This window comes from Chaetodon auriga, chromosome 13 (assembly GCF_051107435.1).
Source record: "Chaetodon auriga isolate fChaAug3 chromosome 13, fChaAug3.hap1, whole genome shotgun sequence".
NCBI lineage: Eukaryota > Metazoa > Chordata > Actinopteri > Chaetodontiformes > Chaetodontidae > Chaetodon > Chaetodon auriga.
In genome coordinates, this window is record NC_135086.1 from 19,256,669 (window position 1) to 19,284,033 (window position 27,365).

Below are 27,365 nucleotides of genomic sequence, written 5' to 3' on the forward strand. Positions count from 1 at the left end.
TTCACACTGTAGTGATAACTGAAGAGGAAACACCCCGAACACACGCGCACACACACCCAGGCAGGCACGCAGACGCACCCGCGTGCACACCATCGCGCGCCTGATTTAGGCGGACATTGCGGGGGTGGAGAGGAAACACCGTTACACATACACACATAAGCGCACACACACACGCGCTCTCGCGCAAAGGGAGGGATGGTCCCCGTGCGCTCAGTTCTCAGTTTCATTAACTTCATCTCACGCTCAGATTAACTTTAGTTTTTGCTAATTTTTCTCTTCAGTTTCTTTCACTCAGTTTCATCTCGGCTCACTTTTCTGGCTGCCACAGAAAACCCCGACCCTCGTGCGCTGCCTCGAGCAACGGACAGCACGAGACGGTTAACGGACCGAGGAGCAACAGGAGGTTTCACGAGCGAGTCACACCGGGAGCAAGTCGGATTTAAAGGAGACTTTCGGAACTCACTGCGGCTCCCGGTACCGACTGGACCCGCTCTCTGACCCGGGATATCTGCAGTGTGAACGGTAGGCTTCAGTGAACTTCCATTTAGCGGTAGTGGGAGCCGAGTCTATGACCGTTTGTTGATTAATTAGTGGAAAGACAGAAAATGAATGAGTGACAGTTGATGAAGAAAACTTTTCAGTTATGAAAACACTAAACAAACACTTCCCGCTTCTTAAGTGGGACAGCTCTCTGTCTTAAACTGAATGTATTTGCTTTTATGGGCTGTGGGTCAGATTGAAACATTAGTTTGTAGAGATTTGTTGCTTTTATTTTGTAAAAACAGTCGTTTATTGACTAATCAGTATTATTCTGTAAATAAACTAGGAATAATTAGAGTAATTGTTGCTTTGGTCCATGAGTGAAATGTCCCCAAATCCTTTACTTCAATAAAAGAACATCAATTTCAAAATGCTCAAATTCCAGGAAACGTCCTGATATTGAACTTTTGCTGATTAAAAAACTTGTTAAGAAGAGTTCAGTTGACAGGGCCAGACCAAGAAGTTTGGGGGCCCCAGACAAAAAGTGCGCTCTGTCACTTTGTTCCTCCTTCCTGTCACACTCTGACAAATCAGATTTAAACAGCAGCTTGATAAGAACATTGATGTTACTCTAATGTCTGTCCTTAAACACGCAGCTACAGCCAGCAGCTGCTTCCCTTAGCTTAGCTTTAAGAGTTGAACAGCTAGCCTGAATCTGTCTGAACAAACTCCACCTACAACAAATTGTCTTGACTATTACATGTCCAGGAGCAGTTGCCACTCCACCATGGAGACTCATGGAGGTCTCTGTCTGACATATAATCTTTGGAAATCCCTGCTCGTGCTGACCTGACGTGTGCTGGTTGTTGGTTTGTGTCTCTCTGGTGTCCTGCAGTTTATCCGCCATCATGCGTCCCTCAGTGGTCAGCGTGTGTGTGTGCTGCAGCCTGGCCCTGGTTCAGGTCTTGGTCCTGGTCCATCGTGTGGCAGGATACAGTCTGGATCAGGACCACAGTCTGGAGTTCAGCGGCCCCCCCTCCTCCATGTTTGGATACTCAGTCCTGCTGCATCGTCATGGAGCTCACAGCTGGTCTGGATCTATTCTGATCATCTGATATTGACCTTTGATTGATCCTCTATCGATAAAGTTTTCTTCTTCTATAGATCTACTATCGAGCCTGTATTGACCCTCCAGTGATCCTCAGTTCATCTTACATTGATCCACTGTTAATTTTTTTTGTTAATCTGCCGTTGATCATCTATTGATCTACCATTCGCTGTCTATTGAGGCAATACTGATCCTCTGTTCTTCTGCTATTGATCCTTTATTGGTCTCTACTAAACATCAACTCATCCTCACCCACTGCTGATCAACTACTAATATTTTATTGATCTGCTGTTGATCCTCTATTATTATTACTCTCTTATTTTGATCTACTTTTGATGTTTTATTTATCTCTTGTTAACTGGCCTTCTATTGATCCTCTGATTATATGCTTGTTGACCCTTTTTGTGCATCCATTGATCCTCTATTAATCAGCCTTTTATCCTCTTTTGATCTTCTACTGATGTGTACACTGTATTCTAGGATGGTGGGGGAAACTGTCCATTACACAGTCACGCTGTAGTTATCAACTTGTATTAACTTCAAACTAATGCATGGCATACAGTGTTATATAGAATTATATTTAACCTCTGGAGATTTGAACTACATTTCAAAGCATTATGGGTGTTAATAATGTTGATGATGAATCTCCTCAGTCATGAACCTTTAAATGGTGAAAATAAATGACTCCTGTCCTTATAGAGCTGCAGAGATCAATAAGTTTAGGTTAAGTTGATGATTATAGTGATACTCTATTAGCTGCCATCCTCACTGTGTGTGTGTGTGTGTGTGTGTGTGTGTGTGTGTGTGTGTGTGTGTGTGTGTGTGTGTGCGTGAATGCTAATTTGCCAATTCTTGTCCGTGAGAGAAGCTCTTTGATGCTTCACACACAGATGCTATTCAGACACTGAGGAGACACACACACTGATCCTCTCTCTCTCTCTCTCTCTCTCTCTCTCTCTCTCTCTCTCTCTCTCTCTCAGGTTGGTGGTTGGAGCCCCCATAGCGAACTCATCCTCCAGTCCGTCGGTTCAGTCTCCAGGAGCAGTTTACCGCTGTGATATCACTGAGCCTCGCCACTGCCACCACATACATTCTGGTGTGTTTCTGTCTGTCTGCCTGTTTACTGTTAAGTCTTGTCTCCAGTATTAGACATGCTAACCTGGTCCTCACACCAAATGTATGTGCATGGTTTGTGCAAGGTAGAGCAAAATCTAAGGCATTACCTGTCTGACAAAGCAGCTAACTGTCACACAACAAACTCCATCAGAATGGTAACAGTTGTTCTTTTTCAGTAAAACTTTGCTTTTCTTCAATTATTCTTTAAAGTAAATATCTATCTCCATCCTCTGTGGTCTCAAAAATGACGACTTTCACGGAAGTCGGCATACTGGAAGGTTCCAAAAACCTGACTGACGATCAGGACACTGTGTACCAAAATGGTTCATGCAGTTGCACTCTACATTAAACGTAATGACCTTTCTTTATGCAATGCCAGTGAAGCTGTGTTCACAATGAGCAGCATGTTGTACTGTAGAACACAGCCTCTTTCATCTCCACCGGATTGCTGCTGTAGAAAAAAGTTAGTGATGTCTGGCAGAAAACCTGCTCCTTACTCAACTTTTGACCCAGCACAGGGCAACAAACTGGATGTGCATGTGCACATACCAGGTGGAAAATCCTATAGTTTGTAATTCTACCTTACAGTTGTCGAGAGGATAAAATGACTGTTGCTGCAGTTTCCAGAGTTGTCTTTTGATGTCTGATAAGCCTTCAAACTCAGACTGGACTGCTTGGATCACACAGTATCACACTAACTCCTTTCTTTTTTTGGGCACAGTGATGTTGATCTGAACAGGACTCAACACAGTTTTTGTGCCGATATGTTGATATTTGTGTATCCTGGGCACAAAAGTCTTGTCTTGCTTTGAGGGCCACTCAGCTGTGTACCCTCTTAAGAGCATCACCAGGTCAGCTGTGGCCTTCAACAGTAAAACACACTGAATCACCTGTGAAGGCTGCATGTGTGAAACCATGAATTAATTGTGTGTGTGTGTGTGTGTGTGTGTGTGTGTGTGTGTGTGTGTGTGTGTGTGTGTGCAGACGTGCTGAGCTGTGGGAAGACGTGTGAAGCAGACAGTGATCACCAGTGGCTTGGAGTCAGTCTGTCCAGACAACCTGGAGACAACGGAGGACACGTCCTGGTAACACACACACACACACACACACACACACACACACTTTCTTTCTCTCAGACACACATGCAGCTCCATTGAAATGTAACACAACACATCAGGGTGGCAGAGGGACCACAGATGAGCTGTTTCTTCCTCCGTGTTCCTCCGGTTATCTGGCGAGGTCAGACCAGTAACATTTCTGTAACATTTTCACACAACTCAACTCTGAACTAAGTGCTGTCAAATTCACGCAAAGGTTACCAGAGAGAGACTAAATGTACATCTTTTGTCACCTTCTGAAGACCTCTGTCATAAATTTGTCTCTTTAAGTGTGTAAATGATCTATAATCTGTGTGGGCTTTTGTTTTTGCGAGCTCAATTGCCTCTGAGTGATGAATAAAGTATATTGAGATGAACTGAATTGAAATAAGCAGGATTGAGTGGGACTCAGTGGGACTCAGTGCTGTGTGGGACACACTCAGTGGGACTCAGTGCTGTGTGAAATAACATTAACAAAAAGTAAAGTCTAGCGGGAATCAGTACGTTTGCAAGCTATGCTAGCTAACATCCTACCTTGCTCGCTTAAGTTTTACGAGTGGAGCAAAAGCTTGACAACACGAGGGGTCTTCTCAAATATTACATTTCTATAAGGCACAGACAGGGTCACAATGACATGGGTCACATGGGAATAACAACACTGTGCTGCTAACTATTGTCAGTAATGAGTCCATGTCACATGTTGTTTGTGTGTGTGTGTGTGTGTGTGTGTGTGTCTGTGTGTGTGTCTGTGTGTGTTTCTCTGTGTGTGTGTGTGTGTGTGTGTTAGGCATGTGCTCACCGCTGGAAGAACGTCTTCTACTCAAAGAAAGACAGTCAGAACCACAAGCTCCCAAATGGTGTCTGTTATCGCTACAACAACGATTTGAGACACTCCCAACCCATCATCCCCTGCTACAGAGGTACACACGCACACACACACACACACACACAAACACACATATTGTGTAAGTTTTGGGTCAATTTTTCGTTGTCTCAGTACTCCACATTACTGTGTAAATGTTCTTACTCTTTAAATGTGGATGGTCATTTCCACATACTCAAAACTGAACAGTACCTGCTTTATTTCCAACCCCATGATGCCTTGAGTGAGATATGGGTGTGACTTCTGGTTATGTAGCACGCCACAAAGGCTTAGAGATTTGGAGGAAATAACTGATAAATAAGCATTTTACACTACTGCTTGCTACTGCTTGCTACTGCTGGGGGACAGGAAGACAACCTGAAGAAGCAGCCTTGCATAACACACAGTTGTTTACTTAGCCAGCACTGCTTTTGACCTTGAAGTGATGAACAATCTGAAAAGTGTTGAGGCTCATCAGTATTTCTAAAGAAGTAAAATCAGCGTCACAGGCTGCGCTCTGATTGACACTGTGGTTACAATGCAAAGTTATGATGTACCTTCTTTATGTATTCACATGAGCTGTTGTTGTGGTGTTAGGCAGGGATCAGTTTTTTTCGGCAGTGTTCACTGGGTGGCCAACATTTTAGAGGTGCAGTGGAAATTTAGGCCTCTATGTGTATTGTGTTTGTTTCTTTTAAAGCTGCAATGACAGATTTTTTGGCAAGCTGGGGACAGTGGAGACAAGCTGAAACATCGACATAGCATCACCTTTGAAGTATATATGGCATATGTGCTGAACAGTTGCTTATTTACACATCTGGAAGTTATGGAGCAGTATTATCATTCATTTAGAGTCGTGTGTGTGGACACACTCAGTTCTCCACTGTGTTTACCAGCTGGTCTCTAACCATGTCTGTGTGCTGTTTGGTGCTGGAGAGGACATGTAGCCTTTTCTGAATTCGGGATTATGTCTAGCCTCACCTCTTTCACTCCTGTGTGTGTGTGAGAGTGTGTGAAAGCAGCAGCTGTTTGGCTGCAGGAGGAAAACTTTTGGTTTTTATCTTATATGTTTGCTCACCTTCACCTCTCAACATGTCTGTCTGTCTCGGTTTGTCGCTGTCTGTCCCCTGCAGACCATCAGAGGAAGTTCGGTGAGGATTATGGGTCATGTCAGGCCGGCATTTCCAACTTCCTGACAGAGGTCAGTAACACACAGGCAACAAGTCTCTTTAAAATCCTGTTTGTCTTCACTGAATGTGATCCATCACTGATGTCTGTTGTATAACGTCAGAAGTATATCATGCTTTTACAATCTGGAGCCAGTTTAAGTCATCCGGTCTTTCCTTGTTCCTCCTCGTGGTGTTGTAATGTAGAAATTCATTTTCACCATTTTAGAAAAGAGAACAAACATTGTCAGCTTCCTGTGTTGAAAATGAAAACTCACAACTTACATTTTAAAGCAACAAATGTTCCAGAAATTCAGTTTTTGTTATAGATAAGTAGAGATTTGTCATACGTATGATAGAGACATGAAAGCGCTTTGATAGAGATGTAGGTCACTCTGAAATCTGCCCGTCCCTCTCAGGATCTGATCATCATGGGGGCTCCGGGGACATCTTACTGGACAGGTTCAGTTCTGGTCTATAACACATCCAGTGGGGGAATGTCAGTGTACCTGGACGACGAAAACGGAGCTGTCAGCTTTGGAAGCTACTTGGGTAACTAATACACCTGTTATTGTACCAGTACTACTGATGTAGTAACTACAACTACTACCCACATATAAAAGGTTTTTCCATGATCCCTGGTCAGTCTGCTTTCGCTGTGCCAACTCAAGCTGTGAGTGAGGGAAATGCAATGCATCAAAACAACAAAAAAAATGGTTTTGGCAAGATGAGATTGACTGAAATGTTCAGTCTGATGAGTAAAAAGACAAAAATGTTAACAGTTCCCAATGACTAAAACTAAACAAAAAAACAGGATCAGTTTGGCTAAATATGATTAAAACCAAAAAAGTAAATACAGTAGATGACAAAATGAACAGCAGATTGCTGCGTTTGATACCCAGGTTGACACCTCTCCTCCACAGCATGCGGTTTGGAGTCGTTCGTCTCAGTTTTGAGAATGACTGAGGAGATATGCTTCATTGCCGTGGCTGATGATGTGAAAAGGTGGAATGACCTGAGAAACACAGTTTTTCTCTCTAGTCATTTGTTGCTTATCTCAGTTTCAATTTCAGCTCTGACATTGTGAAGAAGGATTGTAGATACAGCTGAAGCCGCGCTGTTTCCTTTCATCCCATCGTACTCTCACTCCTTGCCCCGAACATGTTCACATGTGCAGGATGTCTGCAGATCTTGGCAATTTTTAAAAAGCATTGCATTTAGTTTCCTCAGAACTGGCCTTAAATGGTATTTTAAAAAGTCACTGCTTTACACATTTTCTCTTGCCACCCACAGACAGTAGTGTTTGTTATGAAATGTTTTAGTATCTGATTGCTGGTTGCAGGGAGACGTTATATACTTAAAGTTGAATGGCTTTGACGGTGGATTGTGCTGCAGTAGGCTATTCAGTCCCATTTTTGTGGACTTTCAGTCAGCAACAAACACTGTCACTACTGCTAGCTACAGTAGCTTGGAAGCTCACCATCTCATAACGAGCAGGTGTAAATATTAGTCAGAAATAACAATTCTCTGCCGAATCGCCCCTGATGGTTTTTCATTATAGTTTCATTCTTTGGCCAGAGTGGCTGTGAAACAGAAGGTAAATTCAATTAAATTTAACTGCAGAAACCCTGCATGTACCAACTCAGTCAAGTCTTTGTATGACCAAGAGTCAGGTTTCTTTTAATCCTTTAATGCAGGGTTACATGACGTTTAAGAAATTCGCTTACTGCAGAGAGACAAAAACAAGTGCATTTCAACACACATACTGTCACCATGACACTGTCACCTCTGTGTATTTGTGCTGAACAGGACAAACAGGACGCTGAACAGAAGGTGTGATATTTTTCAGATGAAGGTGTTTCTTTGATCTGACTCTACCAGAAGAAAACATGTTCATTGTTCTCACCATGTCAGAAAAGACACACGAAGTCTGATCACAGCAGTGAGACAGGCGAGCTGAGGATCAGACAGTAACTGCAGCACAGGCTATCAAATATAATCTGCTCAGTCATGATGCATGCAGAAGTTTCGTCTTTGATTAAGAGTGTGTGTGTGTGTGTGTGTGTGTGTGTGTGTGTGTGTGTGTGTGTGTGTGTGTGTGTGTGATTGAGACCGATTACACAACTCAGCAGCAAGCAACAGCTAACTTCAGAGACTGAGGTTTGGTTTGAACACATTTGAAAGCTGTGGTTGTGTTTGGGTGACTTTCTCTCACACCAACACACCCTCTTCCTCTCTTTCTCGCGCACACACACGCAAACACTTTTTGGCATAGACATAGACATTTCAGCCCCGACCACTGCATGTCAAACCCTAAACCATAACCAAAAAAACCAAGTCCAAGCCCTGTGTGGTCACACTGTACCATTCAACCATGGGTGTATTTTCTACTTTTTCAAATCTTAGATTGATGATGATGTGGACGATGATGAAAAACTGTCTAAACAAAATGCAGATGAGAGAAGATAATGATGCCAATTCATTCGTTTGTGTCATCTTCAGTTATTACCGTGTGCGTGCAGTAATTTTAAAAAAATGCTTGTACATTTTGGGATTTGCTTACCTGGTGAGAGTTAGATGAACAGATTGACACCACTCTTATTTCCGTACGGTAAATATGAAGCTACAGTAAGCAGCAGGTTAGCTTAGCTCAGCACAAAGACTGGAAACAGGGGGAAACAGCTAACCTGGCTCTGTTCAAAAGTAACAGAATGCACCTACTCGCATCTACAGCTTGTTTGTTTCCTCAGTTAAAAAAAACTGAAGCATAAGAATATGTTCTTGCATGAGGTCCATTGTCCTATCAAGTGTGGATAGGTCTGGATTTCTGGTAGCACTGTACCAGTTACAGACTCATCAATTTCAATGTCAACCAAAAGGTCTGTTCTTCTGTGCAGGAGACATTATGTCAAAAGTAGGTAGTCAGTGGTAGAAGTACTCATAAACAACTGAAGCATGTAAGGGGCCCCAACCACACACTGCTGTCAGGGAATCACTGGTTTAATCTTTAAGAATGGGCTGTATAAAACTTATCATACTGAGTGTTTTGTATCTGAAATGGTGAAATGAAAAGTAACTATTAACTGCAGCTGTCAGATAAATGTAGCTAAGTAAAATGTGCAGTATTTCCTTTGTGGTGTAGAAGCATAGAATAGTATAAAATGGAAATACTGAAGGAAAGTTACTTATTTTCCACATTTGAAAAATCTGCATGTGACACTGTGTCGTGCTGTTGTTCAGGGTACTCTGTCGGAGCGGGTCACTTTTTCAGTCCTGGGTCTGTGGAGGTGGTGGGTGGAGCTCCACAGTACAACCAGAAGGGCAAGGTAGGACCTACCTGTGTTCCTCTACCTGTCTGACTATTTGACGTTTGTGTCTGTTTGTTTGGAGCAACTTTGGACCAGATTTTTACAATGTCAGGGCAGTCAGACTTGATGGCTGAAGTTAGTGTGCGTGTGTGTCTTTGTGATGTGCAGGTCTTCATCTTCACAGTAGACAACAAAATGCTGCGGGTCGTGTCTGAAGTGTCCGGAAAAGAGGTGAGAAGCCACTTCGCATTAGCCTCGTCCATTCAAAACAATGGAACACTTAGCACTCAGCGTGTCCGTCTGTGTGTGTGTTTATGCAGCTGGGATCGTACTTCGGCTCGAGCGTGTGTGTGGTGGATCTGAACGCTGATGGTTTGTCAGATCTGTTGGTTGGAGCTCCCATGGCAACAGGCATCGCCAGGGAGGAGGGAAGGGTCCATGTGTACATCAACCAGGGCCAGGTGAGCACACACACTTGGACACACACTATTTTAGCACGTAACAGTGAATATTAACCTGCGATCTGGGTCTGTGGAGCCAACGTGGCTGACAGTGGGAACTGGTTCTTCTGTCTGGGACTGGTTGCCACTTCCATATTCATTTCATAGAGTGTTACATACTGTGACATATCAACATGTCCTCTGTGAAAAAGACTTAGTGGTACAGTCTTTTTGTCTACTGTTTCTTCACATACTGACTTTGTTTCAGGCGAAGCTGAAGGAGGCAGTTTTTCAGCTGACTGGCAGAGACGCCTACGCCGCCCGGTTTGGAGAGACCATCGCTGACCTGGGAGACCTGGATGATGATGGTTACCCTGGTAATGACCACACCTATTGGTGCTGCTGCTTATACCACTGCCAACACCAGAACTAGTTGAACTACTAACAGTACAGCAACACTGCCTCTGCTACCTTTGATAGTAATAAATACTGCTACTACTACTGCAAAATACTGTTGTTTCTTATGACACTACTAATAGCAACTTCTTCTACTGCAAATACTACTAAAACAACTACTTACATGCTCTAATGTATGCTAATAGTACCGCCATCTTCTATTATTTCTTCTAATACAACTTATAACTGATAAAACTACAAGTACTACTACCCCTTATGATACTATCATTCTGCTGCTGCTTCAGTAGTAGCAATAGTACTATCTTTAGCTGTCCACTGAGCATTTCCAATGGAGCAGCTGGGCTTCACTTCATTGCTTAACATTACATTTAAGTGCTACTCTTTCACTTTCTGCCTCACAAATTAGCCTACAATGCTACTAATACTACTGCAACACTTTGACCAATACTGCTCTAAATCCAAAACACACACCGCTTGTGTACTTTAGGTTTCTTACCAAGGGGCACAACCCACCCACCAACCACCAACAGTAACTGCCACTTCCTGATAACAGAGAAATATCACTAACTTTAACACCCTCTGCCCGTCCCTTAAACATAACATCCTCACACATGCAGACGTTTCACATGTGTGCGTGTGTGTGTGTGTGTGTGTGTGTGTGTGTGTGTGTGTGTGAGAGACAGAGAGAAAGAGAGAGAGAGAGGGGTGGAGTGTGTTATTAAGGCCATTAAAACTGTAATGACAAACTGTTGCTGCTCTGCAACTGAACCTGCCTTCTAATCTGCCACAGCTATATAAAAGGCGTGTGTGTGCGTGTGTGTGTGTGTGTGTGTGTGTGTGTGTGTGTGTGTGTGTGTGTGTGCGTGCATGTGTGTGTGTGCATGTGTGTGTGTGTGTGTCTCAACTAACAGTTTGACTTTCAGACCCCTCACATCTTCAAAGGACTCAGGTTAAATATTAAAGGACCATGCTGCTGTTTTCTCATGTTTATGTACTGATCCTGAATGCTTTCATCCTGCTGAACATTCCAGCAAGGCCTCAACCGTGGTTTTAGGAAAACTGAGGTCATACGTCCAGGCCCCTCTCCCACACCCCCTTTACCCCCCTCAGAAAACAGAGGCCCACTTAACAGTCAATCAATTAACAATCTGCAGCAAGGGTCAAATCGCTGAAAGTCTCATAGAGGAAAACAACAAAACAACATAAAGCAAGTCAGGAAACAAGGAAACCAGTTTGTAGGCAGCAGGTTGAAGTGAGGCTCCTGGACTGGTGAGTGAAGACAGCAGCAGTCCTCATAAGTATAATACTATAACTTTCTGTGTGTGTGTGTGTGTAGATGTGGCGGTAGGTGCCCCACAGGAAGATGACCTAAAAGGAGCCGTTTACATTTACAATGGAAGGAGAGAAGGCATCTCACCAACTCCATCTCAGGTATAAACACCAACACTAATACAGATAAGACCTGTGTATTCCTCTAACTTAATTTTTGTTATAAGTAAATTCATATTAGATTTCATCAGAATTGACTTTTTTGAGTCCCAAGATCTCTGACATCCAACATGGATGTGTGTGTTTTCAGAGGATTAGTGGATCCAGCCTGGGTCGTGACCTCAGGATGTTTGGCCAGTCGCTGAGCTCTGGCATTGATATCGATAATAACGGCTACCAGGGTAACCTAAACCGTCACAGCCATTTCCTGTGTCACAACATCTTCCATATTCTACTTCTATTCTCATTAGATCTGCTTTAAACCACATTAAACTCTCTCTGTCTCTGTAGATGTGGCGGTTGGTGCCTTCCTCTCAGACTCAGCCGTTGTTCTCAGGTAAAACACTGAAGCTCTCACCTACAAATGTCCCAGTTGTAGTTCTGTCTTTCATAGAGGTTCACTGCTTCAGGACATCCCACAATGGGATAACCAAAGATTTCCAAACATCTGCTGAAGTATTGTGGATGGAAATCTTTGCTTTGAGGAGTGAGATTTTCTAGAAGCAGATTCAGGATTGAAATAATAAAATACATCGACTGTTTTCACTTCATACATGAAAATTGCCCAGAGGGAATCTTGTGACTGTATTTCAGTTCAGTCAGCATGCTGTCATATTTCCTCTGAATGTGTCCTGTGTGCTGTAGGACCCGTCCGGTGATTCAGGTCATGGCGTCTCTGGCTCTGCCTGAGCAGATTGACCCACAGACGATGCTGTGCCAAGAACACAAGACTCCAACTGTGTGCTTCAATGTAACCGTCTGCTTCAGTGTCAGGTCCAGGCATTTCAGAGGACCTGTAGGTACTGTAAACCAACTACTGATTATGTAGAACTCTAATATGCGTATAAAATACAGTTTTCCTTGGTTATGCTCTCAGGCTTTAAATCTTTAAAAAGTACATATGCAGGTTGCAACAATAATAGAGGTAGTTTTAGTATTGATTGAAACAATGCGTCCTTCATTTCAGAAACAGGGAGACAAAGCAGCTTTTAATTTTTAAAAGGCTGAAATGACAGCAGTCACTGCCATATTCTCTCAGCTGTAGTTAGTTAGCTAATTAAGCTAACAGTTACTCAGTGAGTGGGATGAAAGCTGACTGGCTGACTTTTTAATGTTTTCAGCAGATGTTTTAAACGAGAGCTGTGTGAAATGTTCGTACATGTGCCCGTGATGGATACATACATGATACAGCTGCACCAGTTGATAGTATATGTAGAAAGACATGCAAATACAGAAACAGCATTGCTATGCTGTGATTGGACAATCATAATTTCAGGGAGGGGTTGAACAAACAGTTGATTATATTGTATCATTATCATGTACGACCTACCCTCTGATATTTAAGGCTGTTCCTGTCTTCTACAGAGCTTCAATATAATTTGACCTCTGACCTCCTCCATAAACCATCCTTCCCTCATCGTTTCTATTTCCACGGTAACGGGTCATCCAATAGCACAAGGGGCCGTGTGAGAGCACGTCATGGCCAGCTCACCTGTACAACACATGTGGCTTATCAAAGGGTAACACACACACACACACACACACACACACACACACACACACACACAAATACATTGAATTAGGTTAATATGGGTGTAATAGCATGTTACTAACTGATTGCATTAGCTGTTCTGATGTTAACTTGCTTGTTGTCTTATTCTCTGATGCTTATTCTTCCTAATGCAGTTGCACCTGTTTCTGCCTCTTACAGAAAGATGTGAGGGACATTTTTACTCCGGTCCAGTTTGAGGTTTCCTACAGTCACAAAGACACAAACACCCAAAGAGCCTCTTCCAAAGCCTTCCCTCCATTAAAACCCATTCTGCAGCAGAGCGCAGGACACCAGAACACTATCACCAACCAGGTACTGACCAGTAATAATACCAGCTAGTTACCAGTTAGTGCTAACACCCACCAGCTAGCATCTCATTGGAACACTGTGTGCTGAGTATTTACTAGAAATGAACAGCAGCCTCCAGTTAACTTTTAATTTGACTCATGTTTACTGATATGCTCTACTGCTTTCCACCTCCACATGCACTTTGCTGTGGTTCTTTTTTCAGAGAAACAGACTAGATTAAGAATAATGTGATAAAAGTTATTCATCAGTTTCCTTTTGAAGCAACTTAAATGTCAGATCTGTCTGAGGATCACCAAACTGTTCTGTCTTAAAAGGAGGGAAACAGCTCATCTGATGTTAGCTCCACCACACACTCTGATAATGACTTCCTGCTAATCCAGATGTATTTACAGCTGCAACAGACCATCTGCAACACATTACCCAACATCAGTCATCTCACCCTGTGTCCACACTATGTCCCACTGACTCCAAAAAGCAGACCAGGAAGAGTTAACATGCAGGAATTTACAGCTGGTGTTAGTCCCCAGAACCTTATTCATCACCTCTAATACTGGGGTCATGGGTCAGAGGTTACATTAGTCATCTGTCTCATATCCATTGCTCCATTCATTATTATTATTGATGCCATCTATAAGCTTCTTGCCTCTTTCACTCTGTCAGACTTGGTTTGCTCGATCCTGTTCTCTGGTGAACTGCTCGACCAACATGCAGCTGTCGGCTGGACTAGTGCTGCCACAGTAAGAACGAACACACACACACACACACAGAAAAAAGTTGAAATAACAGCAGTTTTCAGTTCAGCAGGAATAGCACTTGTTCTATTTTATTTGTCCCATTATAACATTTAAGTCACACACACATCATTATGCTGACTTATCTTGTGTTGTGCTCTATTTGCAAGATAACCAGAGACCAGCTATTCAGTTCTCTAAAAACAATAAACAACACTGAAACTATTCACCTCTCAGAAGCGAACACATGATGGTAATTAGCCGGCAAACTGAGGAGGATTTATTTAGAGCATCAGTCAGCAGCAGTGCTTTGATTTTGGTTCTGGCTGGACCATGCTGTTGTTGTGATCTCTTGGGCTGGGGGGTACAGCATGAAATATGCTTCTGTGCTTATTCAGTTTTCTTGGCAGGAGCGGGATGAGAGGACTGATAATGTTGAAACTGTTCTTTTTACATCTCTGTTCATGTACGGATTAAACAAATGTGATAAAATGTGTTAATTAGTGACTATCAGAGGTGCTGGACAGAGACACGCTACCAGTATCCCCTGTTTTTAGACTTTTTGCTAAGCTAAGCTAACCGTCTCCTGGCAGCAGCTTCATATGCAATGTACAGATATACCAGTGGTACTGATTTTCTCATCCTACTCTTGTCAAGAAAGCGTATTTCAAAAACCTGATGCGTAAAGACAATATTTTTGTTGAGCTTGGTTCTGACTGAAACATCAATGTTGTTGCTGTTATCTTGTTTGTTGTCATCAGTCAGCAGAAGTTCTTTGCTCTTGGCTCCGGAGAGACCATCATGTTGAAAACTTTGCTTCTGAACTCTGGAGACGACGCCTTCTTGCCGCGACTGACTCTCCGTTTCCCCAGCAACATCCACTATATTAAAGTACTGCAGAATGTGAGTTGTCATTGTGTCGATGGGTCAGCTTAAGGAAACTGGTTGATTGTAAAGTTCTAATCCTTAAGATTTCACTCCTGGTTGATTTGACAGCTGTAGTCAGTGGTTGGTTTAATATTCAGCAAACGGTCATTGAGCAGCTGCTTTGTCAGAAATACAACAGAAGAGCAGCTGATCTGTCTGTTTACAGTGCAGCCAAACAAAGTCATGTTGTTTAATTAAAGACATCAGCAAATAATTTACCTTTTCCCATCATGCCCTGAGACTCAATCTGATTTGACACAATAGCAGGAGACAGGAAAAGAGTTGCTTAGTTTTGTGAGGAGGTGGAGTTGTGCAGTCTGTCTGCAGCTCCTCATCTAACAGCTCACTGTGGCTGCTCCTGACTGTTCTATTGCTCCCTGACATACTGAAAACTGATCTGCTGTCAGATTACCAAAGTGACTAGTATCTTGTTTTGTTTCACACTTTTGATGTACAGCCACAGGCGTGCTGACCTTGGTGACAAATACATTGTGTTTCCTATGACTGCCACACAACCCTCCCTGTGTTTCAGCATTCGAGTGCTCTTAATGTGAAGCAGCAGCATCACTAAATGTTGGGTTAGCATGAGCAGGAAATTAATACAGCTCTGATTCGGCTGTAGGAGAGCAAACACTGAACAACTAGATTGGCATCAATGAGATAATGTCGAATTACTTATGACATCATGTCCTGTGCATCCCTCAATCTGAATCCAGCACAGGAGTGCCAGACTCCTGCACTTTTACTGAATGGTGTCAAAACCAGGTCTGAATTCATGAAAATCTTACATGTCCACTGTGTAGGATTTAGTGGCATGTAGCGGTGAGGTTGCAGATTGCAACTGACTGAATACCCCTCCCCTCCCCGGCCCCTTCCAAGCATGTGGGAGAACCTAAGGTGGCTGCTAAAAGCACAAAAGGTGCTCTGTAGAGCCAGTGTTTGGTTTGTGTAGGCATATATGGTGGCATATAAAGAGCTCATTCTAAGGTAAAGAAAACACAACAGTTCGTATTGTCAAGTGATTATAGGAAACGAAAATATATATCAGAATATTTTAGATAATTTCTGCCAATATATCCCCCCTAAATCTTACACACTGGACCTTTAAGGACCTTTAACATCACATACAACTCATTAAACACAACAAACTGTGTGTCTGTATGTGCAGCAAGACAACGTGGTCAGTTGTGATGTCACAGAGGAAGTCAACAGCACAGCAGTGGATGTTGACTGCAGTGTCACCAGCCTCGTCTTTGCAGCGCAAGCCCAGGTAAGCCTCAGCCAATCACACGCTGTTATTGAAATTATTTAATAAAAAGACTAAGGGTCTAGAATCACGGGAGCAGCTCTGTGATGCTTAACAGCAATGCTTTTAGCTAAATACTATTGTCACCATGCTAACATGCAAATGTTTACCAATAATGCTTATCAACATCCTCATCTTAGTTTAGTGTGTTAGCATGCTGAAATTAGCTAATTAGCACAAAACAGTACAGTTAATGCAGATGGGAATGCCATTATATTTTCAGATATTGAGTCATGGAACAAAATATTGGACTAATTCAAATGTCCAATAACCTGATGATGGCACCAGATAAGAGACCAGAGGTTGACCAGAAAGATTAGAGTTCATCCAGAGGAGAACACGACTGTCTGGACAGCCGTGAAATTTGGTTCATTCACTAGTTGTGGAGGCATCACTAAAATCATTAGGACTGATGGTGTGGAGAGGGTGGAGTGTTTGTACTTGTCTTGACTTCTTGTTCCCCAGCTTTTGCCTCATCAGCAGATATTTGTTGTATTTCCATCATCTCAGTCGTTTTTCTGAGTAAATATTGTGAAAGAAACTGTTGAAATATCCCAGTTCCCCCTCAGAAAAAGACTGAGCAGCAGTTTTAAGGCAACGTTTCCTTTAACGTGTAAAAAGTTAAAATTAAACATGAACACAATTCAACAAAGATTAAAAAAAGTGAAGTATTAAAGATACTAGAAGTCGACAGGAAAAGAGCAAAATCTGACTCATCACTCTGCAGCTGTCAATCATTAAAACAAGAAACCTGAAAACCATTTGAGCTCACAGACGCATTTCCTGTTTCTTGTAGCTGGAAATCATCTTCCTATTGGACGTTAGCCAGAACAGCACACCTGGTGACATCATCATTCACGTCAACACCAGCAGGTAATTTCAATGAATGAAACTGACTACTAAACTTTTAAGAAAAACATTAGCTTCCTTAGCATCGGTTCATCTGTGAGTTAAGGATGAGACATGTGCAGGTTAACTACGTGTTCATGTGTTAAACCTTTGTCTACAGTGATAACCATGAGAGGGAGGAGTACCTCCATGACAACTCCGTCAGCCTCCCTCTTCATCTCAAATATGGAGTCAACGTAAACATCCATGGGTGAGTTGGCACACATCACTCTAATTATGTTAATAATAATCATTCTTTATGTGTAGTGCACTTTTCAAAACCCAAGTAATGCAGTGTGAAGAATCAATGAAAACATAGATAAAATGAATTCACTTCCATGATGAAATATGTTTGACTTTTAGTAGAACACTATCCATTATGACAATATTAGCCACTGATGTCCCTGTCCACTGATGTCTGTCTGTCTTGCAGTTTTGTGACTCCCACCTCATTTGTGTTTGGGGATGAAGACTTGACTCCTGTTGACTGCTACCCTGAAAGATTCAACTACACATACAAGGTAAACATCCCTTTAATTCCATAATTTACCCCATAAACATACAGACAAAGAGGAAAAAGGAGTGAAGGCCTGGTCACAGCAGCATTTCAAAGCTTCAGTCACAACGACTAAGTGAATCTGCACAGATTTATCGCAGTAATTTTAACATTGGTTTAACGCTGGACTTGTCATAGTTGCAAAATCACAGATGTTACTAATATTATTAATAATGCCTCCATACTAATCAATCCGTAAGCCATGACACTGTGACAGTGAGTCAGCATGGACAAATACCAGGACCCTGAAACTGAAGCAGCTAAATGGAATCCAGCCATTATTCATTTCATTATTTACACCAGTCCCTTATTCTGCTTTGGCATGTCAGAATGTCCATATGTAGCATCTGTCTTGATAGCGCTGACCTTTGAGGGACCTGAGAAACAGTCCATAATGATGGAAGCATAGCTCATTAGCTGTGCAAATAGAAATCTTTATAGAATGAAATGATGTACAATCCTGACAACTAAATACCAGAGGTATAAAAGTGGTCAGAGAGCTATTGTGATTGACTGTCTTTAGCCTGTTCCTGGCAGGATAATGAGTTAGTGCAGTGTTTGCCATACATTAATTTGGTAGTGGGAACCCGCCACAGTATCACACTGACCGCCGCATATTGATTTTCTATTTTCCCCACACATAGACGATGGAAGGAAGGTGAGCAGATCAAAGTAGTTTGTGAGTGAACACTGAAATATGGAGAAGTAGAATTAAAATGGTGAAATAAGAAATGACCTTCTACAAATTGGGTAATGTATTCTCTTCAAGTATCTGTCATTCTGTGAGAGACACTGTAGCGGTTAGTTTGTCAGCTACAGCAATTCACCAAATAACCCTACAAGCAGTCACTACATTACTGAGCTTAAAGAACCATAAATTTCAAGAGGACAGACTCTGCCTACACTTCCTGAGTTGCTTCCTGAGGCCAACTGAAAACACTTCTGCAAACTCCCTAAACTCCAGGCTTTACTTCTGGTAACAGCCTGAACAGAAACCCAGCTTCTATCAAAGACTTTGGTTCCATCGATTCTAATCTAATCTAATCTCCCTCCTGCTACATTTGTTGTTCTGTCTGTCTGCAGGTGTTAAACTCTGGTCCCAGCAGGTCTGTAGATACTGTGGTTGACATTGCACTCCCAAAGATCCTCACACCTTACAAACACAGACTGCTGCAGGTGGTCGACTGGCAGGTACGTCCAGGACGAGCAATTAGCAACAAAAGCAGAAGTAGCACCGTCAGCTTTAAAACTGTTTGTAGTATCTATGTGGTTCCTCACAGGTTTCTGAAGATACATGCAGAGAAAACTAATTTAGGTAAAGCACTCAGCACTCAGCCATGCTGGTTGCTGGTTGGATAGTGGTAGCAATGGTGGTTGAAGCAGCAGTAGATGTGGTAATAGTAGTAGTGGTGTTTGTAGTAATAGTCACAGTTATGGTAAAAACATGAGCGGTAGTGAGAGTGTGTATTTCATATTAATATATTCATTCTGTCTCTGTGCAGTCGTCTCATGGTGTGTGTTCAATCAGTGACACAACTGTTTCAGTCATTGAGGACTGTGACGTCCCCCAAGCTTCCTTCATCAAACAGCTCGTCTTCTTCTTCTCCTCCACCTCCACCCGCAGAATGGTACACACACACACACACACACACACACACACACACACACGATAACAAATATACAACTAACAATATAAAACTGTACGACTAAGAAACTAAGTCAACATTTGTCACTCCATCACCTTCACTACACATTGACCTACAATGTATAAACTTCAGACTTTTTTTGTGCGTGTGTGTGTGCAGTTTTGTGGCCGTGGTGATAAGCTGTGTGAGCGGTTGGTTTGTCAACTCGGTAACCTGGAGGCAGGGAGAGAAGCCATTATCCAACTGGAGATCAGACTGAACCCTGCTGTACTACTGCAAGCTCCGGTAAAACACACACACACACACACACACACACACACACCCACACACACACACACACACACACACACACACACACATCACTGATTTCTCTTTTCTTCCATTTTTGCCTGTAACTGCAGTGATTGTGCATTAGAGTAGACAAATGTCTGGTGTCCTACACTCTGCACTGTGCCTGAATGCATCCCATGTAAACAGGGAGCATTGAAGCTGCTCCACTGCTAACGTGCTGCTTTCATTATGCAGCACGTGTGGAAATGATATCAAACTGATCCACCGAGAATAACTTAGTTAAAACCAACCTAAACTGGTCTACACTCAGTGATTGTGACTCAACACTTCCTGCAGCCACTTAACAATGAAAGCCACAATCATTGCTTTTAGTTGGACTATTAAGAAGTTACAGGACGTGGTGGGTTTTATTTAAAATACTGAAATCTGAGACAAGACACTTGTCACATAATATTTGACGTTAGCATAAAGTAGTCATAGAGGAGATGCATTAAAACATTGCATTAACAACTGGACAATGTTGGACAGGTTGTGCTTGTTCTCTCCTGTTCTTCCGCAGATGTTTTTCCACTGAAATCTAACCAGACTTACATTTAGAGCAACAGGTAAAAACATCTGATCTCTGTCTGCATGTCTGCTTCAGGGTCGTCATGGTATCATGAGGATGGAGAGCACTGCACTGATGTTAAATCCCAGAGAAGACCCTCATACCAACCTCATCCATGGGCAACCTGTGGCACAGGTAAAACACCTCGACACCCGCCACAAGGCTGGCAGTCAAACTAGACCACAGTTGGAACGAGCAACAGCACCATCAAAGCCTCATGGGAGATGTAGTCGTTGAATTTTTACACAGTAATCTACTGTATATTCTAGCTGTTACAGGTAATCATATATGTGGTACATTCCCAGGTGGTGGTGGAAGCTCTTTTTGCACAGAAACCCTCAACAGCAGTGAAGGTCTTCATCATCGTCATCAGTTTAGTTTTGGGTCTGATGATCCTGGCTGCTCTCATCTGGTGTCTGTGGAAGGTAAATATTCACTTTTTCACTCATGCGCTCTTTGATGTGACAGATTGTCTGCAGATTTTATCACACAGATGATAATATCTGCAGACATTATCAGCCGAGACGTAGCAGTAGACCATCTCACTTCTGCTGTGCTCTACTCAGACCAACAGTGTATCACGATCTCATGGTATGATGAACTGTATATGCTGTATATCTCATTGTAATGGTCAGTGTATCATGATATGGTAAACCACAGATAAGCCATAGCAAGCACAGTATATTGCAGTGTAACCGACCAAGTAGGAATACCTAGTTAATTTTTTGACTTTCTGTCAACTTGTCTACCTGTGTGTCTCTCAGGCTGGATTCTTTAAAAGGGACTTCCAGAAGAAGACGGAGGAGGAGGAGGAGTTCAGGAGAGACAGCTGGGACTACGTTCCTAAAACTGAGAAAAGAGAGAGCACTTCCTAACGCCGACTGTCACCTCTGGCAGTGACCTCTGACCTCAGGATAGAGTTCACATTGCGACCGTGCAACAGTTTGAATGAGACATAAGTGCTGATGGGTACCATGGATGGATGGATTGCTGCATATGACAGCATGGCAACACAATTTGTCCAAAGCAGCAGAGAGTACTGTCCTGACTGTCACATGGTTTGAAGCCACAGTCACAAGTCAGCCCAGATGGTTTTCACACAGGTTTGTGCTGAGTGTGATGAATGATAAAATGTCTCAAGTGAACGCCTCCTGAACACACCTGAATCTCACTGTGCCTTGTAAACTATTTTGCCTGATGTGCCTTCACAAATACAGACAAGTTCAAAGACTTGAAAAAGACTGCAGCAATGGATGGATTGATGGATGGATGGATGAATAACAAGGGAAGTGAACCTGAAACAATCAAATATGGACCAATTAGAAGGCTGCAGGCCTTCCTGGGATTGTAGCATCACCTGCGACACTGTTTTTGATGACCTCCGTTTTGACTCTTAAGAGGAAACAAACCTAAGAAAGTGACTTTCTGGTGACCTTTGATCTCAGGGGATGGTAACCTGGCCTCTGATTGGCTCATAACTCTGTCTGTGCACATTACCTTTCCACATTTTTGTTTACCTGCTGAGCAACACTTTATGCACTGGTGACACACACAGAGCAGACTCATTGCCTGTGTGGCACACACCCAATGCTGTCCAGACAGAAGAAGTCATCCAGCGATGGCTGCTGGGATGTGCGTGCACAGTCAGACTGCCGCCTTCTGTGGGTCGACACAGACAGATGCTAGCAACAATCAGGGTCTGTGTTTTAATAGATGCCTTCACTGTGCTTTGCCCTTTAGCCTGCCTGTTATTCTGAGTCTTGGGCTCAGTCACACACACGGTGAGATTTCATGGCAGGCAGAACCGTTTCATTTCAATGAACTTGCGTGATCAATGGGTGGATTCGCTCACATTGGCGGAGTAAATCTGTGCAAATCTTTTGCTTTGAGCTCAACTTTGCCTTAACCCTGTCAGTCTGATTTCACACTCACTCGCTGTTTTTCTTATCTGCTGTGTGCCTGCGTAGTCCACCATGCAGCCGTGTACCACTGCTATGAGGAAGCACTTCACGAAATGTGGTGGAGAATGGGAAACTGTTTTGATGTGCGCAGGAAAAATTGAGAATAATGAACCTTCTGGCACAACCACCTGAAAGTGACGCAATAACAAAAAAGAGATATTTTTACTTGTTTTGACATCAGTGAAATGCAGATCTGCTTTTCATGGTATCAATTATGACATGTTGACATGAAGGGTCTTGTGGGAGTTCTATAATAACAATCCATTTAATTTATAGAGCACTTTTCAAGAAACTCAAAGATGCTGTCCTGACAGATGAAGTAAAAAAGAAGCAGAGAAATGAGCGCACATGGTGAAGTTTCCTGCTTCAGTGTCATTGTGGTGAACTGCTCCCTAAACTGTCAGAGTGAAAGTTCAATCAAAGATGTTTGGTAACACGTTGAGCCACAGGCTTGAGTGATGGAAGACTACTTGAAAATCAGCTTTTTTTCTTTTTAATGTTTATTAAGGTATTTAAAAGATTCAACGCATTGTTTTAAGTGTCTGTATGTTGTGAATGCAGACATTTAAAACAGCTGCTACCCTCCCTTCTGTTTATGTATGTAGTACAAATGCACATCACACACACACACAGATGTTTTTAATATTTTAATAAATGGGTTTGTCGCTGTTTGATTGTTTTTGTATATGTGAAGTTGTTCTGCACTGAAGAGTCTCACTGCTTTTGTCAACAAGTTTGCATTAAAATGAAGGATTTTCTATTTAAACATGAACTTGGACTTGTTTTTTTTCTCATCAAGAGCACAGCTGTCACTCTAAAAATCTCCATGATCTGCATAAAAAAGCTTCTAAGAGCTCGTGAATAAAAAAAAGCCACATTAAGTAACAACAGCTTTGTTATATTCAAATATAAAACTGTTAGTCTTTGGACACGTGGCGCTCATCGAGGGTCGTTCTGCTTGTGCTGCAGCATCTGTACAGAGAGCTGCTCGACTATACAATGTATAACAATAATCAACACGCCGAGTTTATGCTTCTTTTCCCCACAGTGTTGGATTCAATTAACTATTTTTAGCTCACGGCTACAGTTTGGACTCACAAACTACAGATGAAGCTTTGCTCTCAGCCACAGAACCGCTGACTGGACAAGATATAGAAACTTGTATTAAAAAAAAAATAGGCAACACAGATTAGATTAAAGTCAAGTCATCTGAGAAGAGCTGGCAGTTAAAGCAGAGTCAAATGTAAACATTCATTTCAATATAGAACCTTCATCTTTACCCTCATTGATCAGCTCAGTCCATAAAGCGCAGACAGTTTGAAGTTAAAGGTTATCAAAGCTGCACTAATCAATCGATCACTTCATGCAGCTTTGACATTAGTGTTGTAAACAGGAAGCTGCAAAGCTCTGCTGCTACATTTAAGCGCTCTCGCTACTTGAATGAAACTTCTACATTAGTTAACATCGCCACGGGAACACTAATGACCGAGAGAGGGCACTGTTGAGTTGTTTTGGTTACTCTGGTGACGTGTCTTGATCCAAACACACACAGCAGCATCCCCTGCTGGAATCAGATGCAGCTGCAGGAGACGTTTGACTCCGCCTCGTCCACCTCCTCCCCATACAGAGTGATGAGCTGCGGGTGGACCCTGAACGCACCACATAAACACACACACAGAGTTAGAGGTACATGAGAGGAGTTGCCATGGGCCTGATTATGGCCCAGTGAGATAAAATGTAAAATCATGTAACAGGTAAAGGGCTCAAAGCACAAAACAACACTGTTATTTTTTCACATTTTTAAGTGTCTGTGACATTTCTGCCTCTTCCTTTTCATTCTTTGGCAGTAAGAACAGTCCTGTTACTCTGACCTCCAGTGATGCACATTTCTCAGCTCAACCACGCCCTTCATTTGATGTTCCATGTCATGCACCCCTTTATGTTAATCTGCAATTTAACATGCTATTCCTGTGTCTGAATAAGTGCCCTGCTCACTTTTACATAAAGGCCACAGCAGCAGTCTGTCCAGGTCAGACCGAGAAACATTTCTGTAGCATTTTCAACAAGGCACAAGTCTGAACTGAATGCAGGCGGATTAAAGTAAAGGCTGCAGCAGAGAAAGGACAAACATGTACAGAGGAGAGAGAGAAATGTGTGACAGCTTGTGGGTTAAACAGCCCTGAGATCTGCTGTGATGAGCAGTGTTTTAAACATGAGAACAGACAGCTTTGTCTGGACATTTTCATAAACAAAAATGATAGAATATAGTTATTTTCTTGGTGCCAGATGGAGCCAGCCTACTTTTTCACATAGCACACAGTGATGAGGGCGATATTTACCTCATGTAATGAAAAACAAAGCCCAATGATGAACGGCAATAAGTTGTTTTAGGACAAAGCGATCAGCAAAAGAATAAAGTCAAGCTCTGCAGTCAAACACAGACCTGATGGGTGATTGTATGCTTATTTTCCTGTCCTGTCCTCAAGAGAAAAACATGCTTCATTCCAATATAAGAAACTCGCTTTTACTGGTACTTATATGACTGTCCAGCTTCAGTTTCAGTACCACTGGAAGACAGGGAGATATGAACTGGAATTATGGGCTCTTGTGTGAATACGACACCCTTCGAGATTTTGCAGAGATGTATGAAGAACACTGAAGGCAGATTGTAATCTTGACATAGCTTGAGTTGAAGAGGAGTCGGATTCATACAAGACTGTGTCATCTGCATAAAAACTGATATTTTAAGTCTGTGGTGGACTGATGACATATTTATGTAGAGCGTAAAAATGACCCCATCACACAGGGGAGAGAAAATGTAGTTTTCTGTCATTATTTGGTTGTGGTGATCCTTTTCAATACGGGAAAGCCTGAATGCACTGATCATATACAGTAATGTATGTATAACTGTTTGTTAAGCTACTTCACAGCTTACTAATCAGACATTGTATCAACCAAATGAATAATCAACTTTTCGAGAGAGTTGTTGGCAGATCAATCAATCAGTAATTAAATAGTAGATAATAGTTAATTACAGCCCAGATTCACTCGGTGTAATGTCACACCATTAATAACAATATTGATGATTACTGTACCACTGAGCGTCATACCTGACGAGCACTTCGTTGGCAATTTCCACCAGCTCTCCGTCGATGTTCCAGGGGAAGGCAGCTCCCTCTGATTGGATGATGGGCGAGGTTTTGGACTCACCCTCTTCCTCGCTCTCCTCCTCTGACCAGCCAGTCAGCGACCGGGGGCGGACCCTCACTGCTGACACAGCGTGCGTCTCCACAAAGGAGAAGCTGAACTGCAGACGGACAACCAGGCAGTCAGGAGAGACAGACAAGAGTGTGTGTGTGTCTGTGTGTGTGTGTGTGTGTGTGTGTGTGTGTGTGTGTGTGTGCGCATCTTCACAGGTGAAAGGTCAGTTGAAGAGGATAGAAAGGCTTGTTAGGATCCTTGTTAAGCAGCTTGTTAATCTAGAGGAGTGACTCAGTTTCTTCCTGTTTACTGTCCTCTGCTGTCTCCACTGTAACATCATGGACCTCCAACAGGGGGCAGCAAAGACCAACAGACAGACAGACAAACAGACTATCTCTGTCCTGTCTTCATCTCCCCTCAGGTTTGTTCTTTTGCGTCAGCAGAGTCTATTAATATTGTCTTAAATTACAAATAAACTGAATCATGTTGAGGTTTGGACCGTTGATTAGATCAAATAAGGCATGCGAAGGTGTCACCTGTCAGCTCTGACTAAGTGTGATGGCATTTTTCACTGTTCTCTTGCATTTTACATACCAAGAAAAATATGAATTAATCGAGGAAATAAGCAGATTCATCTATAATAACTAAGTAAAGAACAAGAGAATGAATAGTTGCAGCACTATATGAAATATTTAAAAATAACCTCCATCTCTACCAACTACAACAGTAGAATGCTGCTTACACATTAATGTGAGTAATAATAACTTCATAAAATACAATAACATATTTAGTCTCACAGGGTAATTTCTCTGCACTTTCTCTGAGTACTTTTATGTTTGTCATTTGAAACAGTGACAGTCAACACATTTTCCTGATAATACTTCATGTACTTTAAGAACATTTGTATCATTTGAGCAGTGTGATATTGAGAAAGTAAAGGATGAGTAAAGGATAAATATTCAGGTGTCCATATGAACACTGAAACAGCTCTTGCTTGCTGTAATCATTCGTCCTGGCTGTGAAGAGATCCCTTCATAATGTGCTTCAGTGTGAGTGATGGGGGACAAAAGTCTGTAGTTCTTCTGTCTCAACAGAAGTTTGTATGAGGCTTTATCAAACAGGCATCGTTCAGAGTCAGTGTTTTTCTTAAAAAGCTCCTCTTTGTGTTACTATTCCTCCACTGCAGCTCAGCACGGAAACACTGTGCAGGGAAAGACAAACAGGACATCTTGTACTCCACAGACTAACGTGTGGGGACACACACTTGATGTTCAAGTACAGAGAAGCAGAGTGAATGTTTCTGACTCTGGTTTTTAGATCACGCTGCAGAAAGTTCTGGATTTATGTCAGTTTTTCGTGCACATTTTACCCTGACAGGACTCCACTAGGTGAGATTCAACATCCTCAGATGAACTCAAACTGGCTGCTCCACCAGGACGCCCCGTCTTGTTTGAGGTTGATCTGTCCGTCCCTCCGTCAGGACACTAACAGGATGTAGGTCAGTGAGTAAATAACCTGTTTACTCTGTAGGAGAGTGAACGCCACGCGGTCAGTATATTTAGTAAGTGGGTTAGCGTGCAGTCTCACAGGCCAGACCAGGCCAGGCCATGCTGAACCAGGTTAATCTGCCCATTAACTAGTTTGTTTGGTTATTTTTGCTCAGTGAGAGGTTGAAGCCTTAGAATGACAAGATTAACACAGATACAGCTGACTGTCGCTGTTTCAAATGACAAACATCACCTGCATCTGATTACATGAGCTGTGGATAATGAACATGAACTAAACAATGGTTAAAATGAAAAGTTCGTCTGTTTTCTGGTTAATGTGTCCTCTGCAGCTGATCTGCAAAACAGCCAAAGATTGCTAGTGACTGAAAAGATGCATGACTCCATCACGTCATCTCAATTC

At 42.4% G+C, this 27,365-nt stretch overlaps 2 protein-coding genes across 2 annotated transcripts in view; one reads left to right on the plus strand and one right to left on the minus strand.

Moving 5' to 3' along the window:
- The first annotated feature begins 115 nt into the window (after positions 1 to 115).
- On the plus strand, positions 116 to 22,812 carry itga4 (integrin alpha 4). Its single transcript, XM_076746859.1, has 29 exons — positions 116 to 522; positions 1,376 to 1,570; positions 2,569 to 2,684; positions 3,689 to 3,789; positions 4,589 to 4,721; positions 5,797 to 5,864; positions 6,249 to 6,381; positions 9,070 to 9,155; positions 9,306 to 9,368; positions 9,458 to 9,598; positions 9,846 to 9,954; positions 11,331 to 11,425; positions 11,574 to 11,664; positions 11,774 to 11,819; positions 12,128 to 12,282; positions 12,848 to 13,002; positions 13,194 to 13,346; positions 14,004 to 14,080; positions 14,836 to 14,977; positions 16,170 to 16,271; positions 17,104 to 17,180; positions 17,317 to 17,406; positions 17,629 to 17,716; positions 18,835 to 18,942; positions 19,254 to 19,379; positions 19,557 to 19,682; positions 20,332 to 20,430; positions 20,601 to 20,720; positions 21,060 to 22,812. Exons 2-29 carry the CDS (start codon positions 1,389 to 1,391, stop codon positions 21,168 to 21,170), a joined length of 3,093 nt encoding a protein of 1,030 aa, XP_076602974.1. The 5' UTR covers positions 116 to 522; positions 1,376 to 1,388; the 3' UTR covers positions 21,171 to 22,812.
- Positions 22,813 to 22,890: 78 nt separating this feature from the next.
- cerkl (CERK like autophagy regulator) overlaps positions 22,891 to 27,365 on the minus strand; it is a 31,971-nt gene continuing 27,496 nt past the window's right edge. Inside the window, exons 13-14 of the mRNA XM_076746860.1 lie at positions 25,367 to 25,563; positions 22,891 to 23,905 (exon numbers count right to left, since the gene is read on the minus strand). Of these exons, the coding sequence (XP_076602975.1) occupies positions 23,827 to 23,905; positions 25,367 to 25,563 (276 nt within the window). The 3' untranslated portion in view covers positions 22,891 to 23,826. The remainder of the gene's footprint in view (positions 23,906 to 25,366; positions 25,564 to 27,365) is intronic.